Source organism: Onychostoma macrolepis, chromosome 07 (assembly GCF_012432095.1).
Source record: "Onychostoma macrolepis isolate SWU-2019 chromosome 07, ASM1243209v1, whole genome shotgun sequence".
NCBI lineage: Eukaryota > Metazoa > Chordata > Actinopteri > Cypriniformes > Cyprinidae > Onychostoma > Onychostoma macrolepis.
The window spans coordinates 36,812,592-36,836,396 of record NC_081161.1 but is presented as its reverse complement, the minus strand read 5'-3'; the positions used below and the strand labels follow the sequence as shown (position 1 = coordinate 36,836,396).

The following is a 23,805-nucleotide window of genomic DNA, read 5'->3' as shown; positions in this document are numbered from 1 at the left end:
TTTAAGGACATTTTTAAAGAATAATTGTAAAAATATATATTTTTGAAGGTACAAAGCCAGTCACAAAAAAAAACAACACTAAAATCAAGCAACAAGGCATTCAGTTTGATCAATAATATATTCATAACGAAGTGTCATTTAAGCACATTGCAACATCTAGACTAGTCCACGTTCAGCTAAGTAACACACATTCAAAAATCAAATAAAGCAAATCAATAAAACATTTAATTAATGGGGATGAACACAGAAACTAGCCTCATTATGAAACCTCTTGTTAAATGGATGTCAACTTATCTGTAGTCTCTTATGGCTGGAATATACATGATTTTTGCCCCGATTTTCCACAGATTTACAGTCTGGAGAAGTTGATGCTAGTTGCCAAAGATCAGAGCCAGTCTGCAGATTTGAGTTTACAGAATCCATAGAAAATCAATTAACTTAACTTAAAGTGACAACCATCAGTTAATATTTAAAGTCTGTTGATGAAGTATTTACATAGATGTTCAATGTGGAAGATCTTAAAGAGAGCACACTGAGCTTAATTGGAGCAGCAACCATTTTTAATAAATTTAATGTAATCTTTATTAAAATGACAGGATTTTGCTAAATAAATAGTCTAGGTCATGTATTAAGTTCATACATATTTTAATATGAACAACTATTATTAACAATATCAATGAAAATATACTTTTTCTTACTGATGTCACACTGAAGCTGTGTGATTTTCATAGTAGTGCACCTTTTAAGCTCACCTTAAAACAATATGAAATCTTTAAAAATTACAGCACTGTAAAACGACAGACCAGCAATAAACTGTCAATTTATAATATTATGGATGTAAAAGTACAAGCCAGTAATGCCTGTGAAGTAATATGTTAGCGTAGCACACAATCTTATACAGCTAGTCAGCTAACTGTGTTCTGTAGCATCTGCGCTATGTTGCTAAAATTATATTTTGGATCTAATGTAATTTTTTTCCACATCCAAGTTCCAGGTTATAATATGCAAAAGTCTGAACATTAATTTCTTAATTTTACAATAAGTAGTGAAACTTACACAAAATAAAAGCTTAAACGTCAAAAAAACGCACATTTCACTCTTTTGGTGAAAGTTTTTAGACAGCTTTCAAAATGGCCGACAGACAGTGTGAACACATGGAGACCCATATCTCAGAGTGCAATTATCTGATTGACTTGAAATTATAGGAGGTATATAGTAACAAACAAACATATCAATTGGTTAAGACATCAAGTAGGATAATAAATTATTATTAATTTTTTTTATAATTTGATCTCAAAAATGGAAGTGTGCTTAATGGGTACGTTTACCCTACATCATACAGAATGATGTTTTGGCGAGATTAGGTACTTTTGTATGTAAGTGATTTTGCATTGTTCTCCAGACTTTTTCTAATAAGTGAGTTAAAGTGTTGTAACTGTGTATAGTGTTGGGTTTTGTCTTGTGCATCAGCAAAAAGCTTTTTTGTGTATTTGTTTTAGAGATTGTTTTGTCAATAAATGTAGAGAGTTTTCCATTTTGTGTTTGTGTTGATTGTAGTTGGGTAATTAAGAGATTTTTTTTTAAATAAAATTTTAAATAGCCTATGCTAAATTTCAACTTTATTGCCAGAGATATATGACATTGACGTACATTGAAATGGCATTTAATTATATTTTAGTTCACATTAATTGCTTATTCAGAAGTACATATTTACCATATTTCAAAGTACATATAAAATATACTAAAGTCCCACTTAAGTAGTTCAAAAATATCACTTAAAAGTTCAACTAATTGCATTTAATATAATTTTAAACTGTAATATATTTGAAATCAATTACAAATAACATGCATTTAGGTGGTGGAAAACATTACATTTAATTCACGCTTAAGTGACATTAAACTGACATTAAAGTATATTTTAGTTAACATTAATTGCTTGACAGTACATTAGTAGTACACTTTAACCATATTTTAAAGACACTAGAAGCAATTGTGAAAGTACATATAAAGATGTACTAAAAAGTCCCACTTAAGTGGTTTTAAAAAATCATTCAAAAGTTAAACTAATTCCATTTAATATCACTTTGAGATGTGATACATTTGAAGTTAATTACATATACAATGTATTTAAGCATCGAAAATAGCATGTTTAATTTGCACTTATGTTCTTATAAAGTATATTATCTCTGCAATAAGTACACTTTATAAAAGTATACTTAAGTGCACTTCTTTTTCACAAGGGATTCTTTGAAATGGAAACATTTATTAAATGTATTAACTGAATAAATGACTTTACCAGGCTTGTTAACAATATTTATTATGAGGTAGAGTGTTAAGTTAAACAGAAAAAAATATGTTTTGTCACATTTTGATATGCAAATATTTATAACATTTACATATTATATGATATCTTAAAATATTCACAAGTAATAAGACTTAAAAAGGCACCATATTAAAGATCTGTTGTATACAGTCTGAATTCACTGTCAATGAGATTCATGATTCATATATATATATATATATATATATATATATATATATATGCATGTATGTATATATGTTTTCTAGCCACAAAAATGTACAAAAACAACTTAAAAAAAATAATTACTTACTGACTTACTGTGGGCACAAAAAATGTAGCCACACTTAACATGTCTGTCAGTGATGGAGACCAGAATGGATAAGATTTGTCAGCTGCTGATCTGAAAACAATGTGCCTTTTACAATCCAGCAATAAGAGTCTTACAAGTCAGACTGTTAGACTAAATACTGTGGACTGAACAGGATGCCATTCATGTTGAGTAAAATATGATGATTTTCAGTCTTTTAATATTTGGATTAGACTCATCTCTTCCTGGAGGGAAGGTGCAAACAAATGTTCTCAGAGCATGTGACATGAAAAATACCTGCATGTTTCATCTGAAAAACAATAAAAATAAAAATAATACAAATGGCTCTGTAATCTGGTGATGAATATATAGCACAACATACAAAAATACTTAGATACTCATAAAGTGTGTGAATATTCAGCGGATTGAGTGGCTCTGTATAGGAAACATCCTAGATTAGAGGCAACCAAAATATCCCTTGCCATGCCATTTCTTGCCCACTGTAGGCATTTCTTCAAGGAATCGTTCACAAAAATGAAAATTTGTTAAAAATTTGTTGACTCTCAGGCCATCCAAGATGTAGATGAGTTTCAGAACAGTTTGGAATAATTTAGCATTACATCTCCTGCTCACCAATGGATCCTCTGCAGTGAATGGGTGCCATCAGAATGAGAGTCCAAACAGCTGATAAAAACATCACAATAATCCACAAGTTGATCATTTAACATCTTGTGAAGTAAAAAACTGTGTGTTAGTAAGAAATCCATTATTAAGGTGTTGTAACCAAATATGAGTCCATAATCCATTTATGGCCAAAATCCAAGTCCATAATCCATAATAATGCTTCCTCCAGTGTAATATTTCTCTCCTTTCTCTCCTAGTTCGGATGAGATGACTCTTTCACTGTAGAAAGCAATATTATGAATAGAGGACTTTATTTTAGCCAGAAGCAATGGTTATAAACATCTTAATGATGAATTTGTTTATTACAAACCTGCAGGTTTTCACTTCAAGACATTAATTGATGGACTGGGGTCGTGTGGATTATATATGGATTATTGTGATGTTTTTATCAGCTGTTTGGCACGCATTCACTGCAGAGGATCCATTGGTGAGCAAGTGATGTAATAATACATTTCTTCAAACATGTTCTAATATAGAAACAAATTCATCCTTGGATGATAGTGAGTAAATTTTTTAGCAAATTTAAATTTTTTTGGTAAACTACTCCTTCAACTTCCTTTTGTATTGCTGCTCATAATATCTCATTTTGTTAGACAGATGGCCCAGGTGACCATGTTGGACATGCTGTTGGGTGGTATTGCTCATGCTCATTGGCTTGACTCGTCTTTGAAGTACCTGAGAGAGGATCCTGGGTGTGCTGCAACACATGCTGTGTTTCCTGAGTGACGTTTTCAGCCTTATGGTCCTCCTCAAGGTGCGTTTCTGTGTCATTTCCATGTACGCCCTGAGTTCCTCCTCTTTTCTGTGTGTGCGTGAGGTCTGATCCTCCAGATTGTGTGGTTAAATGATGCTGCTTATGTGCCGTGTGTGCATGTTTATGTGGTCTGTGTGGCTCAGACTGCAGTTTGTTAAGATGTGGGGGGGTGTATTCTTCGTACAAGTTTGGGTGAGAGTGTTTCTGCATCGTGGTATTTCCATGGAGGCACTTTCCCCGGGTGTCCTGCCCGCGGAAGCCTCTTAATTTGGGGCTCCAGTGTTCCCTCCACTGCAAAGCCATTGTGGTGCGGTCTGCGACTAATCGCCTCTCCTCGGGGGCCCAACTCCGGCCGCTTTCCTCCGCTCCAATCAGGAGGAATGTCCGGCCCATCTGAAGCGCAGGGCAACCGCAGCTCAGGTCCCGATCTGGAACCCAGAGGGCCTGAATGCCTCGCTTTACGTGCGAAGAGCCCATACGAAAAACTGACTGCACCAATATGGAAAACTGCCACCAGGGACCGGAGCGTTCCTTACTTTTGACCTGCACCTTCAGCACTGGGACAAAAGTATGACAGAAAACAGACAAGGATGTTAGACAATAAGACTAAAGACTGGAATACATTACATGACTTTTGCCTCACTTAGTAAGTCAACCATAGTTGCCAAAAGTCAAAGCATGTCTGCGGATTTTCAGCAGAGTTGACGGATTTCACAGAACATTGCATACTGTAGTGTGTGAAAGGCTTCAGACTCTGACTTTTTTAGCTGCGGACTATGATTCTATCCAGTCAGAGGATATCAGACATTGAGCCGATTCTTGAACATATTGTTTTAATTTGTCATGCAGCTTCTAGTAACAAGGCGCAGGTTTCTGTGAGATTGTTGCGTTCGGAATGATTTGAAAGTCTGGCAATGCGTGATCATTAGTTGTTTTGTCTATGATGCCCAGTGGGGGTTTTTTGTGCGTGTCTGTGCTGTGTAACCATTTACAATTACACTATGCATGATGCATAGTGTTTTAAAATATGTTCCGATTTTAAGAGGGTAGTAGCGTGTTGTTTTCCGGCCTTAAGGTTCTTCATCATGCTTCACATACTTCAGTGATTTTCAAAAGAAATGTAATTCTATACATAGTACAATACAGGTTTAAAATAATTAAGATTTTTTTAATGTTCTTAAAATAAATATCTTATTCTCATGAAGGCTGCATTTATTTGATCAAAAATACAGAAAAACAGCAATATTTTTAAATATTATTACAATTTAAAATACTGTAAAATAACTAAATAAATTTAGTTCACTGTGTTTTCTATTCATCATAGAATCCTGAAAAAAAATGTATCATGGTTTCCACAACAATTAAACTATTTTCAACACTGATTACAATAAGAATCATTATTAATACATTAGCAACAACAATAATTGAGCACCAGAACAGAAGGATTGATTTTTGAAGGATCATGTGACACTGAAGACTGGAGTAATGGCTGCTGGAAATTCAGCTTTACCGTCACAGGAATAAATTACTTTTTGAAAAATATTAATCTATAAAACAGCCATATTAAAATATAATAATATATCACAATATTACTGCTTTATTTTATTTTATTTTAGATGTTAAAAAAGTGAGCAAAAGAGACTCCTTTCACAAACTTCATTATTCCAAACTTTTGACTGGCAGTATATTTCTGTCATATTCCTTTTTCTGTCAGGGCCACTATCGTCAAGGATGATTGACAATTAGCATACAGTTTGGATCGGCGGTATGGTTCTGTTCTGCCTAGCATGGATGAGAGCAGGGAGAGCAGCGATTACCCCCTGGGGTAAACAGAACAGAACAAACATAAAGGTATTGCGGATATCATTTATGTTCAATAACTGAATGTACACATTTTAGAAATTAGTCTGATTCAAAGGGAAATCAGAAGGCTGAATCCTGACTGGATGAGAGGAGGAGTTGGGGATGGAGGAGGGTAATTAGCTATTATTGAGCAACGTGAAAGCTGCTGATAATACTTTATTTATGGGTGCTGTGATAGGTGTCGTATCCCTAAAGGTAGACGTGGATCAGCTGAGAGTCAGCTGAGAGTGTTTGATTTTCACCTCAACAAAAAAAAAAGAAGGTAATTGTGACTTTTTATGTCTACATGTGATTTACATATCCCACAATTGCAACCTTGTTTCTCATAATTGTGACTTTATACCACATGATGTGACTTTATTTCTTAATTTAACTTACACAATTGCCTTTTTATGTTTTATTCTGAGGCATAAACTAAATTCCGCTGTTAAGGACTTACCATAGTCCTTGAGACAATATGTCTCTAAATTCATTTTGACTCTTGCTTGGGAAGGTGGACAGTAAGAAAGACATTCCTCGCCTGGAGTGAGAGAGAGAGAGAAACACTTACTGTAATTACACACATTTCTATGTAAACTTTTTTTCCATTACTAAAAGCAACAATGGAAAGGTTAATCACACACATTCTGTAATCTATTTTAAATGACACTTTGTACAAACTAGACCACCAGTATCAATCTTTCCAAGAAAGGAAAGAGAAGGGCTGTTCTATATCTCTATTCAAGTATTTAATAGAGCACAGGGGTCCAGGAGTGTTTTTTTTCTATAAGTAAAAGGCAGTTCTTTAGTCTCCAGAGATCTAGAGTTGGCCTGTCTACTCAGTGCAGATCACAGTAATGTGTGTGAAATCAATCAGCAGTAATGGACTGCACTGCACTTTTTTATATATTAGCGAAGCAGCTGCGGCAGGTATATATTACCATAATCATGGCAGACTGCACAATATGCTGTTGCTGTCAATGGTACAACACGTTTTATTCAGAAAGAAAATATCTGCTCTGGGTTTTTTACTGTCTGCTGGTCACCAGGCCAGATTTCAAGATAGTATCACCCTGGAAAATACTTCATTTAGTCAACCTGAGACTCATATGTGAGTCTCTTAAGAAAGGGTTATATATTTTTCGGTCTTATCTCTGTTTGGTATCAATACTTGGTTTTTGTTGGGAGTCAGCAGAGACTTGTGGTCACAGTGGAATCAGAAGACAATAATATAGTTTTAAAATAAAGCTTATAAGTCTGAACCAGTGTCAATAAATGAACAGCAGGATTGAACTCTTTTGCAATTTCAAAAAATGTGACAGGATACCATTAAAGCAACTTTTAAATAATTGCAGAGGCAGTTCCATGTTTTTTAAGCAAGCCTGAAAATGGACAAAAAGTAATTCTGATGTTGATTTGTTTAGAGAAAACATACATAGCAGGGATGGGGGATGATGCTGTAAATTTCTTTCTGCATATAAATTCAGATTTATTTGAATTTAAAATAAAATAGGAAAGCCATAAATTATTATAATTATTGGTATACTAGTCAAGTCAGATAACTTTATTTATATTGCACTTTATACAATACAGATTGTTGCAAAGCATCACAGTAATAAACAGGAAAATAACATGCAAACTTCATCAAATTGGTGATAAATTTAAATTCTGCTGCAAACATCTCTACAAAGACAACTATAATGATAAATTATACATAGGTTAATAATATGTAAAAGGTGGTGCATTACATATCCCACACTATTCATTATAGGAATATGAATAATTCCAATTGTGCAGCTTGTTAAAAGACATACTGTTATCATTCTACACTATATAATGCAGAACATTTTTATGAGACATTCATGTGGCAAGAAAGCAATTGTGTTACACACCAAATCATACAACACAAACTTGATCCACCAGGGGGCAGTAAATCACATTTAATTGCTTAATTATGTAGAATGTGTGTCTTATTTTAATATTTCATTTTTATTGTGCTGTTTCTTGTCATTGTTCTTGTTTTGTTTATAAAGTTTGGCAATGTTATACGTGAGCAAAACATAACATTAACAAAAAATAAATACTTTACATTGGGAAAAAAAGATGACAGTTCACAAATGAACAGTGTATCTAACCAGGAAGCTCCAAATAAAATTATTGTGTGTGTGTGTGTGCGCGCGTGTTTATTAGGAAGAACCAATTGCTTACCAATGCTGTACTGAGGCTGGTAAACTGGGGTGGGTGGTGCAACCTCCTGAATACCTGAACGAACAACAGACAGAGAGAAAGGGGGACGAGGGCCTCATTAAATTACAGCAAGCAGTGACAAGTTTATTTGTGTGCCTTTCATTTTGTCCTTCCTCTTTTTCACACCTCCGCTGTGGGTGACTGGTTCTAATCCCTGCTGTGGCTCATTAGGGCATACTTGCCATTTGTGAGTGTGTGAGGGAGAAAGGGGACGTGTGTGCTGTGACTGCAGTTTGCCCTGTTGTGTTTTAGTGCATGTGGAATGCTTGTGTTAAAAACAAGCGTACTTTTGTCACTGTGAGTGAGCCCAGACAATTTCGTGCATGTGTGTGGTCTTAAAGGTCAATAGGGCGGCCTATCAGGACGCCCTCTGTCGAACACGCATACATACAGCCCATGATAGGTCTGCAACGTTGGGTCAACCATATATTACCCATGAGTTCTGTACTTCTGCCCATATCTCTGACACAACTGGGACACTGACACCTTATCCTCCTCCTCCAACCCCCCCAAACTCGAAAGTCCCTCAGCAATAACTCATATCAAACGTCAAACAGCTTCAAATTCATTTTAGTGTTTTTAGCCCCGGAGGCATTTAGTAGGTCTCTGGGTGTAAGAGCTGGCAAATGTAGACCTGAAGAAATCCATTTGCTTTAAAGGATGTAGCATATAGATAGGGTTTAACATGGATAACCTGAGACTTCCTGGTCCCTGTTATCCAAAATAAAAACCCCACAAATCTTCAAGTGCTAATAATATCTAATGTCTGGGTCACTTTCCCTGTGATAAACGACGGCTGCGTTTCCTGCTCCATGAGAGGTGGCAAACGGTTCGCTGGTGCCGGTCATGTTTTTAGCTGCGGCTCGCCTTTGGTGCAGGAAAGACGGGAGCTCACGCTATAAATATCCATGTTGAGACGATCCATGTAGAACAACAAACAAGCTCTTCTATCACTGAGCCGTAACCCGTGAAGAATTATGCGTCTGTCGTGCTGGGAGGGAAACGGGTCTAGTTGTGCACCACGACAGGTGCTGTACGCCATACAATGTCATCCTTCTCCCTGAGGCTTGCGCTGTTATGTGAACTTTGAGAAATAAAAACGCAGCAATATTCATTGGATTATCACGTAATGAAAATGAGGCACCCAGAAATCCAGGAAAGCTGATTGTAATGTTGATGAAAGCCAAGTGGCACCACCTGAGAAGTTTCAGGACTTTGTATGGAACCAGTTATTCACAGGAATGAGGGGAAGGCGTTAGAATTTCAGAGAGCGGCTTCTACTAAATCTTTCATAAACAAACAGTAGTTTGCCAAGGGACAATAATACTGAGTTTGGAGTTTAAATCAATTAAGCCATTTAATTGGGTCAAGGGCAGTTGAGGGGGAAAATAAAACAGGAAAAAAACACAATAGCAGGTCTCCAAAAATGACTAAACATACACTACCATTCAAATATTTGGTGTCGGTTAAGAGACGCTTTTAAAAGAAGACTCTTATGCTCACCAAGGCTTATTAAAAATACAATTAAAACAATAATATTATGAAATATATATATATATATATGACTTTTATAAAGTCATTTATTCCATTATTCTGATTAGCAGTGTTGAACACAGTTGTGCTACTTAATATTTGTGAAACTGTGATGCATTTTTTCTCAGGACTCTAGAATTGTTTTTGTAGCATCTTCACTATCACTTTTGAAAAGTAGTGTATGGGTTGAAATGGCCGTTTCCCCTGACCACTGACCGATATAGCCTATAATTTATACAATTCAGTGATAACAAGACACAAACTATATTAAATGAATATAAGATTGTTTTATAAATCATTTACTCAAATTCAGAATAATGAAAACAGAAATAGTTTACTATCAACTGAAAGCTACTAAGAGAATTTAAATTCACTGTAAGAATTCAAAAGTTGTACTAAAGCAGTAAATAATCTTTTTTTTTTTTAAATCACATACACACTTTATTCAGACAGAAGCCGTACTAGTCCTATTTTGAAGTCAGACCTCGACATTGCCTGGAATGTATGTGTTTATTGGACTATGTTGTGTGTATGATGTTAAAGAGAGAGACCTTATTCGCAATATGTATTTTATCCATCAAATATTAAATTATGGATTGTGTCATGCACACTGTTCATCAAGAGAACATCATCAGTTGATGACTAGATATGGGCCAATTATTACTCCTGGCTAATATATCAGTATATCATTACTGTAAACAGTGCTTCTTATGGCCAGCAACTTTAGTTATCATACAGAATCTAATCAAATTAGTAATGCTAGGTGTGATACTTACGGATGCATGGCCGGAGGGGGGAATGGCCTTGCTTGTACCCGGGAGCACAACGGTTACACCTCTGTCCTGTGACTCCTTCTCTACACAAACACTGCCCTGTGGACTGGTTACACCAACGGCCCACTGCACCCATGGGGTGGCACTGGCACGCTGAGGGAAACAAAATGAAAAATGAAAGGATGAAAGTGAAGAAAAAGATTAGGAACAAGAGCAATGTAGAAAGAAGAAGCAGGAAAAAATGGAAGGAAGGAGAAGAGATTTATCATGAGACTAAGGGTATTAGTGTGAGACTAGCAGGTTTAGACACATGAAGGGAAATGACGAGTAATACTACACAGAACAAGGCAGCTGTGGTTCATGTCTTCAGTTGTAATTCAAGTCTCATTGACCCCTGAGCAAGATTTTCCCCATAAAACATATGTGTGATGGCTGGGAGACCACTGAGAGGAAAGATCTGCTTCTCTGCTTCTGCTCAACCTTTCTTCATCCAAACAAAACTCCAACCATCCTACAAACATTTATACACGCTTAAAAACTCAGGTCTGTTTTAACATTAACAAGTTCTAAATCTTTCAGTTTCCAAATTTCTAAGATAATTCTATCATCTAATTCAAATATTTAGGTGTTAGCAGAGGTTTTATGGTATTTTCAAGACATAATTTAGATTTTGTATATATTTTACAAACTAAATTACAAATAAACATTGATGTATGAAATGCATGCACAAGCACGCAGTGTAAACTGATGTTATATTGGGACATTGACTAAAATGTTCTGTGAGCATGCCATAGATATGAGAGCAGTCAAAGGGCAAATGTCAGTGCGCATTCCATCACTCATAGTGTAGCCATAACATAGACACAGACTATGCTGCCTTTCACACACCTCAGACCCCACAGATGGCAAAGCCAAAAAAAACATGTTTTTCTTTTCACTTGTGGAACGGCAAGAATGATTCACTCGCGTATATACCAGCTTAAACATGATTTCCACATAAAACACACAGACAAATCAATTGTTACTGACGCTGGCAGGCCTTGCGGTGGCTGAGCGGTTTGCTGTGGTCTCGCATATATCCGTTCTGGCAGAACTGGCAGTGGCGTCCCGTTGTGTGGTGCCGGCACTTCAAACAAATACCTCCACTGACTCGACCAGACTGCTGATAGACGGCCATACTGAACCTACACTTAGTAGAGTGACCATTACATTCACATGCTGGGAAAGAGAGAAACAGACAAAGATGAGCGCAGATAGAAGATTATAAAATAGCAGTGAAAGGAGTGAAAAACATTTTAATTTCAGTAAAGAAATGGAACTTCTTAATAAAAAAAATTCTAGTTAAAATATGAAATAATGCTCAAATATATTTGCAAATAAACACTTCATAAGATTACATACTACACAGCCCTGGACTGTGTAGTATGTATAGTATGCGAAAAACAGTATGCCAAAAGAGTAGTATATCCAAAATCATTCATACTACCCATACTCATACTCATATAGTTCAAATTCAAATGTAGTACCTACTCAGACAATTGTAAATTATATAATGAAGATGTTTACATTTTATATGATATTGTGTGAAAAAATACTATTTTTCTGCAAGTAGCAGTGAATCCTATTTAAAAATAGACATTTCAGCACAGAAGGACCACCAGACACACACAGGCATAAACTCACGGACGCACGGGTGTGGTTGGCTGGGTGTGGCCCGTTGCCACGGTCGATCATAAAAAAATTGCTCACACACGTCACAGTCCGGCCCAGATGTGTGATGCTCACACTGACACACGGCACGCCCCTGGTTGTCGCGACGACAGCGAGAGGCGTGGCCATTGCACTTGCACCTGCCGCCGACCTGCAGGTCGGAAAGGGCGAGAGAGGGTTTCGGTGGGGCGTAAAGAGATGATGGAACAAGGTTGCGTGAGGTGTTTTTTCTCGATTTAGAATGGGACTTCCCCCTCCCTGCATTGTTTCTTCTTCTCCTCAGCTCTCGCCCTTTGGAGCCCTGCTGCGGGATATTTAGGGACCAATCACATGTGCCGTCCTGGCATGGCTTGTAACTGTCTTTCTTACGGCCTCTTCCCACTCTACCTTGAGATCCCATCTCTTTTCGAGTAACATTGAGGCCACTTTGGTGCACAGTGCTTTTGTTTCTAGTTCTCTGTGTTGAAGTCTGTTTTTCTTGACTGTTTCTCCAAATTTCAACGCCAGTGTTTTTCTCGCCAAACCTCAGAACTTTGTCTCCCCTTTCCCTCCATCTAAATGTCCCCACTTCATTTAGTTTCTCTTTTTGCTTTTTCAGTTTATCCAATGATTGATGAAATACTATCTTTATGTCTGTTGCAGTCACCCAATCTTGGAGCCCTGGACTGTAGTCAAAATCTGGTGAGGAAGGACGTCCATCCAAAGTCGAGAAGGCCAGCACGACATTTCCACGATGCTTCTGCAGTGGTCTGGGATCTGAACACAGCGGCTCCGTCTCCTGGTGCTTTGTCAGAGCGATGGACTGCACAGGACGGCCGAATGTGCCCATGCAGTCGCTTGAATAAAACTGTAGGGGGCGCCAGCTCCGGCCAAAGTCCATTGATTTCAATATGGAGATGGAGTAGGATTCTACAGACTCCACCTGTTGGCAGAACTGAAGACTAATGTAAGTGATTTCAAAGCGTCTGCCTAGGGGAACTGTTAAAGTCCAGTCCCCACCGCCTGAGCCTTCGGCAGCCGTCCAGCATGTCAGATTGTGAGGGTTATGAAGGTCTGTTAAAGTGCTGATGTTTGTCTTGGGTCCTTGCTGGAGGTCCTCCATCGTCACAGGCACTCCATAGGCCGTATTGATGAATTCAGATAGACAGTGTCGTGGACGCCCATCCAGGTGATAGCAGGGGTCATGAGGAGAGGTCCAGCTGAGAGGAGATTGAGAAAGGAGAGGAGAAAGAAGGGAGAGAGGGAAGAGGGTGAAGAGGAAAAGAGGGAGCAAGGAGAGTGTCTGGAAAGGAGGGGAGTGATATCTGGACATGATGTCATCAAGCCTGTAACAGTAGGGAAGGAGAAAAAGAAAGATGAAAAAATTTATAAGAGGTCATATAACAAAAAGTCAGGATACTGATGGATTTACATGACGGTTGAGTGAAGCTTAAACAGGCGAGAGCATTGCAGTATGGTTTTTCTCAGACCACACCACCTGTGCCACAATTAAAAACATCCCAGCTCACAACTCACGACACTCATTCTAGCTTCTAAGTCGACCATTTGACACACATAATGCAGCCAATCAGAGGCCTATTTGTCAGTAGGAGGCCTCTCTTTATCTGGTCTGTGTCAAAGTGTCTGAAATAATGTGGCTTTTAAATGTATATTCATTTTGACATTTTCAACTCTGTAAAGAAGGAACAGGGGCAATTGAGTCTATAAACATGGAGAGATTGCAAGAGATGACATAGAGCATGTGGAGCAGCTGGTCCAATATTCCAAGCCCTCTCTCATTTATCATATTTATGGCTTTCCACTCTTTTAATCTAAACCTGTCTATTGCAGATGGGGAATTGTGAGTGGAGATGGGAAGAAGCAGTGTAGGAAGGAATAAATTGACTTGATTATTGAGAGAAAAAGTGGGATGAAAAGATTCACATGACCCAAATAAACTATAGAGAGAGAGAGAGAGAGAGAGAGAGAGAGAGTTTAAACTATATGTAGCTTTATATAAAGGGTGTCAAAATGAACCGTATTAGATTTTAACATATTTGTTTATAACTATAAATTGTCCGTGAGAAATTTTAATTGCTGGTAGATTTAGCAGATTATTTGGCCATGATTTTTGCAGACAGGTCCAGCACATCACACAAACACATTTTCAGTTTTTTACACTGCTTCTTTTTGAGGGAATGAGACCAGCACCTTTCAAAATTTTGGACAGGCCTACTTGTTTTAGAACATGAGAAACATGAATTCAGGTTTGGCCAAACTTTGGCTGGTAGTACATGAATGAAATCAGATATTGATTAAAAAGGGACAGAATCCTGTGGTGCATTGACCCTTAAATACATTGAAATATAGAACTGTCATAAAAATCTAAATATGAAATTGACATCATTACAAACAAAAATGTAGGAAATAAATATTATTATTTACAACAATAATATATTGCTATTTTATACTGAAAAAAAAAATTATATAAAATGAATATAAATATAAAAATAAATATTATTTCTACAAAATAAAATACTATAGGAAATACATATACAGTATGACCACCTTTACAATAATTTCTGTATAAAAACAATAAATATGCAAATGGAATTTGTGAGGTTCATTTACAGAAGAGGTTCACATAAGCTATATGAAGAATGCATGGATTATTATAAAGCATAATTTTTTTTTTTTTTTTAAACAAAGATTCCATAAATCATGCCCTTTATGCATTCCAGGGTTAATAAGGGGCCCGTCTGTTCCAGGACCCAGTGCAACATTTGGTTGTTCCTCAGTCTGTACCCTTAAGCCCTGATTCTAAGTTCCAATAATTAACTTGAGGCAAGATAGCAAAAAAAAAGCAGAAAGAAAGAGAGAGAGAGTGAGATTTTGAGAGAAAAGCAAGAAGGACAGGGAAATGTGGGGAACTAAGATTAGAAAATAAAATAGAGTGGCAGATTTATAGATTGAATGTGAGAAATGCATGTTCAAGTTGAGCCACTTCCTTTGGCAAGTCAGCGTAAGCCTGCACCCGCCTGTCTGCAGGCCCTCAGTAATGAATCTCTGTCTTCCACTTCTTGGCCTGATGGAGGAGTCTGTTTATTTATTTGATGATAATCTAGACCAGAGAAAGTTACAAAATCTCGCCTGCAGACAAGAGAAACAATGCACTCACTCTTCCTTAGATAGAGTGATATAGAGCCCTGACAACTTGTGGGTTTAAAAGAGACAGGCAGATAGGTTGCATTTGAGAGCTAACACTCTTCGCTTCTAATGAAACCCTCGGTAAAATCCTCGGTGTTCGGACAGTGCCTCAAATGATCAGTTGTTAACTGTTGGAAGTGCATCCTAAACTATAACAGATGAACACTTACGAACATTTGCTGTTCCCTCAGCTCTTCTCGCCCTCTCTTTTTTCAGTGTATCGCCTGCCTTCAAAGTTCTGAGAATATTCCTAAGTGTTGATGATTGATGATGTCCTAACAAGCGTTTGACATTGACAGCAAAGTCAGCAGGGCTGCATAAACGGCCCGGTAGGAGAGGGGAGCACTGAGAGATTCACTAGAGGAGTCACTCTGCTCAATTATCTCGTAGGCTGAAATATGAGGACCCCTGAGGGACATGAAGGTCAAAGAAAGCCCACTGAGAGGTAAAACCACCCACTGTCTTACATATTATTGTTCTTTGGGTTTCTATACGTTTAAATATTTATTTCAAATAATACGTGTTTGAAGCATTTTTTCTCGTAAACATCACCAGGTGTCTGCCTCTGCAACGGGAGGTGATGAGCGGCCAAGTGCGGGACAGAGCAGCGTTCTTTCCCGCTGTGGCACATTCCCAGGGTCCGGTGTGCGGCTCGCGATCATTCCACACATGTTGCGACGTGCCCCAGGGGAAAACTGAGAACACTGTGAAAAACCCTTCCGCATTAATTGATCGCCTGATTAATTGAATCTCCGGTTTCGGAGAGGCGGCAGTGTATCTGAGGGCGATGTGTAAGACTGTAAGTTGGGAAAGTGATGAGAGCGTGTAGATATTCACGGCTGTCGTTGAGGCAGAGAGGCGCGGGTCTCGAGCAGGGAGGGTTTGATCCACTCTCAGCATGATTTGCGATCGTCCCTGGCTTCATTGCAGTGCTAGCTAATTGAACATAGCTCATTACACACGCTTGATGGATTGAAGCTAAAGTAATATGTTGTTTATTGAGCTCGTAAGCCCCTTAAAAGACAACCCTTACTTAAATTAACCTTGGTTTTATTATAGTAAATGTGTAGTAACCATGATTTTGGCGCATTGATTACCATTTGTATAACTATAGTTTTACTACAATTACCATGGTTAAACTATGGTTAGTGAAGGAAGACCATGGTTAATTTGATTAACCTATAACCAGGTTTTTTTTTTTGTTTGTTTGTTTGTTTTCTAGTAAAACCAAGGTTAATTTTCGTAAGGGAAATTCAGACTTGTTTAGTTGCTGCTTTCTCAGTCTAGCAGCACGTAGAACCTTGGATACAGTTTCCACAATTTGTCTAGCTCTTTCCATAAATTCACACCCGTCGTAGTATGAAAGCTACAAAGTGTCCGTTCCTGTTCACCAGAAGTTAGCTTTGAAAACGATCGGGGGTGCTTCTTCATTAGTTATCACAAAGTCAAAAAGAAATGATCGGATCAGCTTTGTTTGTGCTCGAGCCAACAAGATGAGGCACGAGTCTTGACTGATAGCCATTGGGGGACAAGGACAAATAGGCCTATGTTTTATATGTTTATATTTTTATCATATATATTTAAAAAGTCTTAAAATAGTTCACTTAATTACATATTATAACACATCTCGAATATTTTTGTCAGTGTAGGCCATAGGCTGCTTCTACTGCCTTCCAATCTAAATGGGAATTTGCTTAATCCATTTGTTTTAGGAATACATTGGTTGAATACATGGTTGCGTTGAAGTATGTAATTTATGCGCGACCAAACAGCTTTTCGAAAAAGACAAACAAAACATCCAGTCAATCATCGAGCATATACAGCCCCGCGCCCCGGGTTGAATATACTGGTCGTTCAAAACAAATGGGGGGATTTTCGTATCGCCACAGAAACGATCATCATTGAGAAAAGTATAAAGTATAAAGTGTTTTAGTATTTTATATGATATAAAATTAGAATAAAAATAGCATGCAAACTGTTGTTAGGCTATCTACTTGAGAGTTTCACACGTCTATGTTTTTTTCAAGTTAAACAGAGATCAAAGCAAGTTGTCATAGCTACAGGAATAAAATATACAAATAAAAAATACATTTATTTTGTGTGGATTTATTTTTTCTTTTTCAAATATATACAAAGCACTATGATTGTAAAAAGGAAGTGATTTAGAATGTGATAGAACGTTTCCTCGTTTCTCTCTGAAATATGATTTTGCACACATTTGGCACATAACTCAGGTCTATTCTTAGGAGAGCTCGATACCTGTCAGTTTCCGCGTTCACAGTGCTGCTCTTCACGTCCTAAATCTTAACCCTGGGGTATGTTGTCGGACAGATGAGAAAGATTTGGCCTGCTTAACACATTTGAACATTCTTCGTCGTGGACGACAGCCAGCCAAGGTTGTACTGAATCTTTGACAAGCGATCCCCGTGATAGGCCTACACGTGGGATCCATGTTCTTGAAATGAACTGATTTAAAATTGCGTGATTTATTGCGGTTATGTCCCTGTCCATCATAAATTAATAAATCACTAACTGTCTGTTCGTTGTCCACAGCTGAATAGAAACAAGAACGTTTTCTCTTGCGCTTTCAAAAACCTGTCGTTTTCCCATAAGCGTTGTACGCAGGACATGCACTGTTGCTCGCTCGCTCTCACTCACACACCTGTTTAACCATGTAGCAGCTGCCAGTAACACCTCTCGTATCTTCCGGTAGCCTAATTTCAAATGGTCTTAAAATTAAAGGCGAATATCTGCAAAGCATGGATATATCGGTCTTGAATTGACATTTGATTAGTAGTCATGCTCGGCAGAGACTAGTGTTTTCAGTGATAAATGTCATAAACTGACATCCTTCAGCAGAAGCATAGCCTATTAATAACCCTTTACCAGACACAAATTTGTCAAACACACCTTTGTCAACCTGATGCACAACATTGGTACAAAACACGAAACGGAATGAACGAAAATGAAGTGTTAAATATATTCCCCTTTGTTAAATAGCCTATTTGGTACAGTTCATTCAGACAGTTGTGACACTGCAAACTAGACAGGATAATTCTGACTTTGAATCATGCTGTATTCGCGTTTTGTGAAATCTTATTCAAGAAGCCAAGCCAGATGTAACCTTCTGTGCTTTGAAGTTTATACAAGAATATTCATAGTGCACCCTGTCAGCTTTAACATATGCCTAATAGGTCCAAGCAAGGATACATGTTTGAATGGGAAAACACATGTAGTACAGTAGACAGCGGAACAGGGAGAGAAAGAAGGAAAAAAGAGAGGCCGATCACTCTCTCTCTCTCTCTCTCTCTCTCCCACGCTATGTGCCCTGGCAGTGAAATCATGACATTTCCCTGCAGGTTTCGTCTCAATGTTGAAAAACAGATGCACATGAAATCGCCGTCCGTGATTCCGTGCTCCAGTTATGCCAAGCACAACATTCCATGATGAACCTAGGGTGGAACAATTAGCAAGGGGGGTTTCATCCCATTTATCGTTAATTAAACGTTTAAAATGAAGGTTAACCATGTGTTTTAGAAGATACAGCGAGAGAATGTATCATCCTGTCAAGTATGCTGGCAGTTTGGCAATAGCTGGTCTTTCCATTCAAATACAGATCATCCTTTAAAAAAAAGGAGAAAAAAAGATAACTGATCATTGCAGGCCTGTCGAGATTCCTTCTCAATTCTATATTTCCACTGTAATCTGAGTTTGTATTGTGCAATGAGATTTAAATCACCTGGGATGTGAACTAAGGCGAACCCTTTAATGATCATTTAATGAAAAATTCTGTTTTATGGAGCTATAATTACAACCATTCGTGTTTATCAGTTGACCCGACATATGTCACAGAATAACGAGGCACGAAGTGCGCCCGCAGAACGGGGAACGGAAATTGCATTTTTTACTAAAATAATGGTTTCGCAGCTGGCCACCTACATGGCCTTAAGCTGTTATTTTTCGGGCCTTTGTATACCCCGTTGTTGTATTGCATGGCCTAAACTGATTGTGTCCCATTAATCCGATGGGGAGTATTTAAATTAATTATGGACTTTCTAAATTAGCTTGCATCATGACATTTGATAATTATGCACCTAATAAGGCATAAAACACCATAATATATGAATAACATATCATCTGAGGTTCACTGGCGTATTTACAAAATGCCAGATTTGAAGCAACTTCAACAGCGCGCGCTGTTCTGGAAAATATGTAATCTGCCCCGCATCTTTATAATTAATCTATGGTTATCATGAAAATAACATTATTCTTAAAATGCAGTGGATTGTGGAATATTATATTCCTTAACCTAAATAATACTTCAGGATTGTTTGACAAGATTTGCGGTGTGTGCGTAGACGAATGATCTCATTATCCTTAAATTACGCGTAGCCTTCCGGCAGAACAATTTTGTACAATTCACAGATCATGCAGCCCATCCGCCACTGACAGGTATAGGTTCCTGATTATGACAATCAATCACGTATTTTTCTTAGGGCTATGTTTAGGCTACTACAGTTTGCTAATTTGTTTATTTAATTTTTTTTCATGGACTAGTCATGGTTCTGATGCAAATCTGATAAGCACAATACAATAATAATTATAATAATATGCATTCATTTACAACTGCTTTATTAAATTTTGCGAGTTGCTTTATTAAATATTAAAATATGTATTTCAATTAAGTGATAGTCTTTTATCCATTTGGCTTCTATATATTAATTTATTTTTTTACAGGAGAACAACACTTATGAAGATTCTTGGTATACGGATTGGGCTATAGCGCTTGGGGAAAATATTCTAGGTAAACAGCAGACAATAATTATTTTAATAAATCACGTTTTGTATTTGATAGTAAAAACAAATGAAAATATAAAATAAATTAATGATGTAAAATAAATAATCTGGTTGCAAAATATACTTTGATCTCAAACTAAAAACCCGATTCATGCAGCAATACAAAGTGCTATGTACATGCAAGTGCAAGTAGGCTATACAAAAATATATAGGCTATAACAATAATAATCATACAAAAAAAATAATAACACTTTGATCAAATCACATCTCCGTGTGATTTGTTTAAAGAACAACTAAGGTTTCAGCGCGCGGGTACTTTAGTACAATCACTGGTTAAGACTAATCAACAGGTTATTCTAAATTTAAATCCCTTGTCAGCAGTCCTGATTATGCCTGCTCTGATCTAACGACAGAAGCGGGGACTGAAAAGGTGCACAAGAGCAAAACTGAGTTTACCTACCATGTGCGCTTCAATGCGGGTTGCCAGTGTAGCCGCGTCCTGGTTGATCAATAACAGCAAGACAAGTGGACAGATATTCTCAGGCTGAGCAGCGCAAGTTCCTGCTGCATTCAGTGCGCCGCGGCAGGGTTACGTATCACCCTGACGTCAACTCCTTCACTGGCATAGGACGCACACATAGGCTACATACACACACTAAATGTCTGTGCATGCATTAAGCACATTAGGAATTCATGCGCAAAGAAAGACAGGCAATTTTTTTCGGTTTTCTGTCTCTTCAGCTGAGAAAATATCACTCAAGGCAATTTTGGTTACGCACCGTGATCTTGAACTTGTACCCTCGCGGGCGTCAATTCAAAGTTCAATGTGCAATTGAAACAACACTTTGGGTAACCCCAGGAACGAGGCGCTCCCTCTCTGGAGAGGATCTAAAGCTGACACATATGGAAATAGTGAGTAAGGGTGAGGCAAGGGGTGCGAGTGAAAAAAGAACAACTGAATTGAAAGGGAAACAAAAGAAACTCTCCCAGAGCAGCCCCATAAAACTGATTGATGACTTCCCTGGAGGACTGTTTCCCAGGTGTATGCTTGTGTGTACCCATGCTATAGAGCATGTGGCTTTAAGGTTTGATGTTTTTGGATGCTTGTCAAGTACAACAAACTTAATTGAGGGATGAACTGATACAATTGAGCATATCACATATTCTTGGCATTCTTTCACCACACAGATCAGTTTGACTTGGGTGCTACAACACACGAAAGTGTCTGCTGGATCTATTACACCATGTGATATTGAAAGCAGGCTGAAGAAAGTCCAGACATTGAACCAGACAAGGAGTGTGTTGGAGAGAAGTGAGCGGCAAGAGCGAATGTCACCAAATGGAGGTGAGAGCTACTGTGGTTTAGAAAATACACCTATAGATTTTATAGTGGCACTTCATTTGTCAGTTTTATCAAGTTATGGAGTGCTGGAGTATCAGCTTTTGATTGCAATTACATTCTGTAACCACTTAAATATTAAAACCAGCTTCAGTCATTTATCACCCAGTTTTTTTTTTCTCCTGCTTCTTTTGTTGTCTGAACTCGTCTAATTTCCGCTCATTTCATCCTTAATTAGGTTTCAAGTATTTGATGATGCAAACAGTGCAAAACTGTGTTTGATTTTGAAACAGCTGCTCGTGAGAGCTTTGTTTTTCCTAGAGACGAAAGGAAGTCAGAATCCTTGGCATAATTTCTATTTTGATTTCAAATGAAACACGTCATTATTAATTCCATGGATACACATTTCATAACTGTTTGGATCAATTATCACATAGAATGACATTCAACATTTCAGGGGCAATCTTGCCAGAAAAATACATATTTTGATAAAAGATGGCAGAAATTCAGGCTCAGACTTATGTTTGTTTTTAAAATTTAAGTAGATGTTACCTTCGAAACCACAGTCCACTGTTATTTAGTCATATTAGGAGAACATAAGAAGAGTAAATAATTGTAAAAAAAAACTGAAAAAATAGAAGTAACATTTTGAGGCCTAAAGATTCAGAATCCTGTAGTGTAACTTGGTCTAAATCAATTCCCACTTTAAACTTTATGGTTTAAACCACTTTAAACTTTATGGTTCTTCTCAGTTAGAATGCATAAGCATAGCAGTGTCTGCAGGTCTAGTACAGGCACATGTTCCCAAGATTATTACATTCTAAATACTGTGGTCTGCAGAACATTTTCTTTTCAATACTGTATTGTAGTATTGGCTGATACACTGGTTTGGTATTCAATGGATGCATTAAAAACAAATGTTCACACTGACAATTCTGTGATGTATATATACTGATCAAGAAAAACAAGGAAAAGCATGATCTGTGCTATATAGAGCACAAATGACCCATACCAACAATAATTAATGACCAAGACCAAAAGTACTGCTCTGGTAGGAAGTCATACATGTGTGATTAATAATGTTTAAAAGAATGTGTAGTTCAGTTAATGACTGTGATTGGTCATAGAAGTCATTAGCAGCTGGCCCTGCGTTTTCTTTCATTTTAAATGTTTGTAAGTGGGAATTTAAGAAGTTTTTAAACAAACACACATTAAGAAAAGAGAAGAGTGAGAAATGGATGAAAAAGAGCATATGAAAGATTTAAATACACAATCAGTTTGCGTATAATTTTAATGAAATAAAAACTTGATTCTATTAAATTAAAAAAAATGTAATATCACTTTCAAAGCATTCTTTGTCATTAATTATATTCTAGACTCCTGTATAGTGAATTGGAGCACTTATCTATAAATGCAAGTCAGACATATTGAACAGGACATATTATTTATTAGTAGTCTAACCTACTGTGTATGACAAGAAATCAGCATAACTAAGGTTAGATCACTGCAATTGTGTGTCCCACAAGTACAACACTGAACCCTGCAAGTGACATATATAATGCCTTGTGTGGTTTACCTTGATGCAGAAAGGCCCTAAAACTGCTCCAGGTGAGGCTCGAACTCACAACCTCGGCATTGCTCTGCTTTGTACTGCTGTATAAGTACCGCGCGCTAACCGATTGCGCGATTGGAGTTTAGGTTGCGCATCAGTACAATCAAAAGCCGTTCATCTAATAATCATAACAATAGGATGTTTACGTTTCCTAAAACTTGAAAAAGGAAACGCAACGCGGATCTCTCGGTTCCTCACTGGTGATAATGTCACATATCTTTCAACTTAAGTTATAGGTTTATTATCCACAAGGACCGTTTGTCACCCTATCAGTGAACCAGTTTATGAATGGACATTTGGTTTTTAGGTAATGTTTTAGGACATTAGGACTGTACTGCCCCCTAGTGGTGTCTAAGATGTTGTAAGTCCCCTTTTGGGCGCCATTGTGGCATTTTTTCTTAAAACCCATGGTTAGTAATTAGTATCTGCTAATTAAGGTTCTGTGTTACAGTGAACGCTGTGTGCGTTATTATACTGTTACTAACGTTTGACAGACCTATAAGCATGAATTCACTTGTCATGACTCATGTGTTTAACCACTAGGTGACAGTTCATGCACATCATATATAGCCTAGCTCCAGCCAACTGGGATCATCAAGAAGAGTTGTCTTTCATAAAACTTTTTTAAAATTGTAATGATTTTGTGTTGGAATGTCAAGGTTGCAATTTACTAAAACATCCGAAAATACCCTTTTGTACAATAAGCAAAAACAAAGACA

General features: G+C 37.4%; 2 protein-coding genes across 4 annotated transcripts in view; one reads left to right on the top strand and one right to left on the bottom strand.

Moving 5' to 3' along the window:
- Positions 1–2,522: 2,522 nt before the first annotated feature.
- ntn5 (netrin 5) lies at positions 2,523–21,120 on the bottom strand. 2 transcript variants are annotated; one of them, XM_058783620.1, is made up of 7 exons: positions 15,509–16,668; positions 12,126–13,477; positions 11,472–11,660; positions 10,446–10,595; positions 8,098–8,151; positions 6,350–6,430; positions 2,523–4,604 (listed from the first exon to the last, which is right to left on the bottom strand). In XM_058783620.1, the coding sequence occupies exons 2-7, from the start codon at positions 13,462–13,464 to the stop codon at positions 3,883–3,885; spliced, it is 2,535 nt and encodes an 844-aa protein (XP_058639603.1). In that variant the 5' UTR covers positions 13,465–13,477; positions 15,509–16,668; the 3' UTR covers positions 2,523–3,882. The 2 variants fall into 2 exon arrangements, with proteins under 2 accessions (XP_058639603.1, XP_058639602.1); XM_058783619.1 differs by lacking the exon at positions 15,509–16,668 and adding an exon at positions 20,596–21,120 and having other exon boundaries at positions 2,525–4,604.
- A 73-nt stretch (positions 21,121–21,193) lies between these two features.
- The window catches only part of LOC131544923 (calpain-5-like), a 58,295-nt gene continuing 55,683 nt past the window's right edge, over positions 21,194–23,805 (top strand). For both annotated transcript variants that reach the window (XM_058783454.1, XM_058783447.1), the window contains exons 1-2: positions 21,194–21,220; positions 21,324–21,480. The gene's annotated coding sequence lies outside the window, so the exon portion shown is untranslated. The remainder of the gene's footprint in view (positions 21,221–21,323; positions 21,481–23,805) is intronic.

Coding starts and splice junctions, on each gene's coding strand:
- ntn5 (XM_058783619.1), bottom strand. CDS start 13,464: ATGTCCAGATATCACTCCCCTCCTTTCCAGACACTCTCCTTGCTCCCT. Junction 6,431..8,097: donor CCAGCCTCAGTACAGCATTG/GTAAGCAATTGG, acceptor CTCTCACTCCAG/GCGAGGAATGTCTTTCTTAC. Junction 4,605..6,349: donor ATATTGTCTCAAGGACTATG/GTAAGTCCTTAA, acceptor CTTTTGTCCCAG/TGCTGAAGGTGCAGGTCAAA.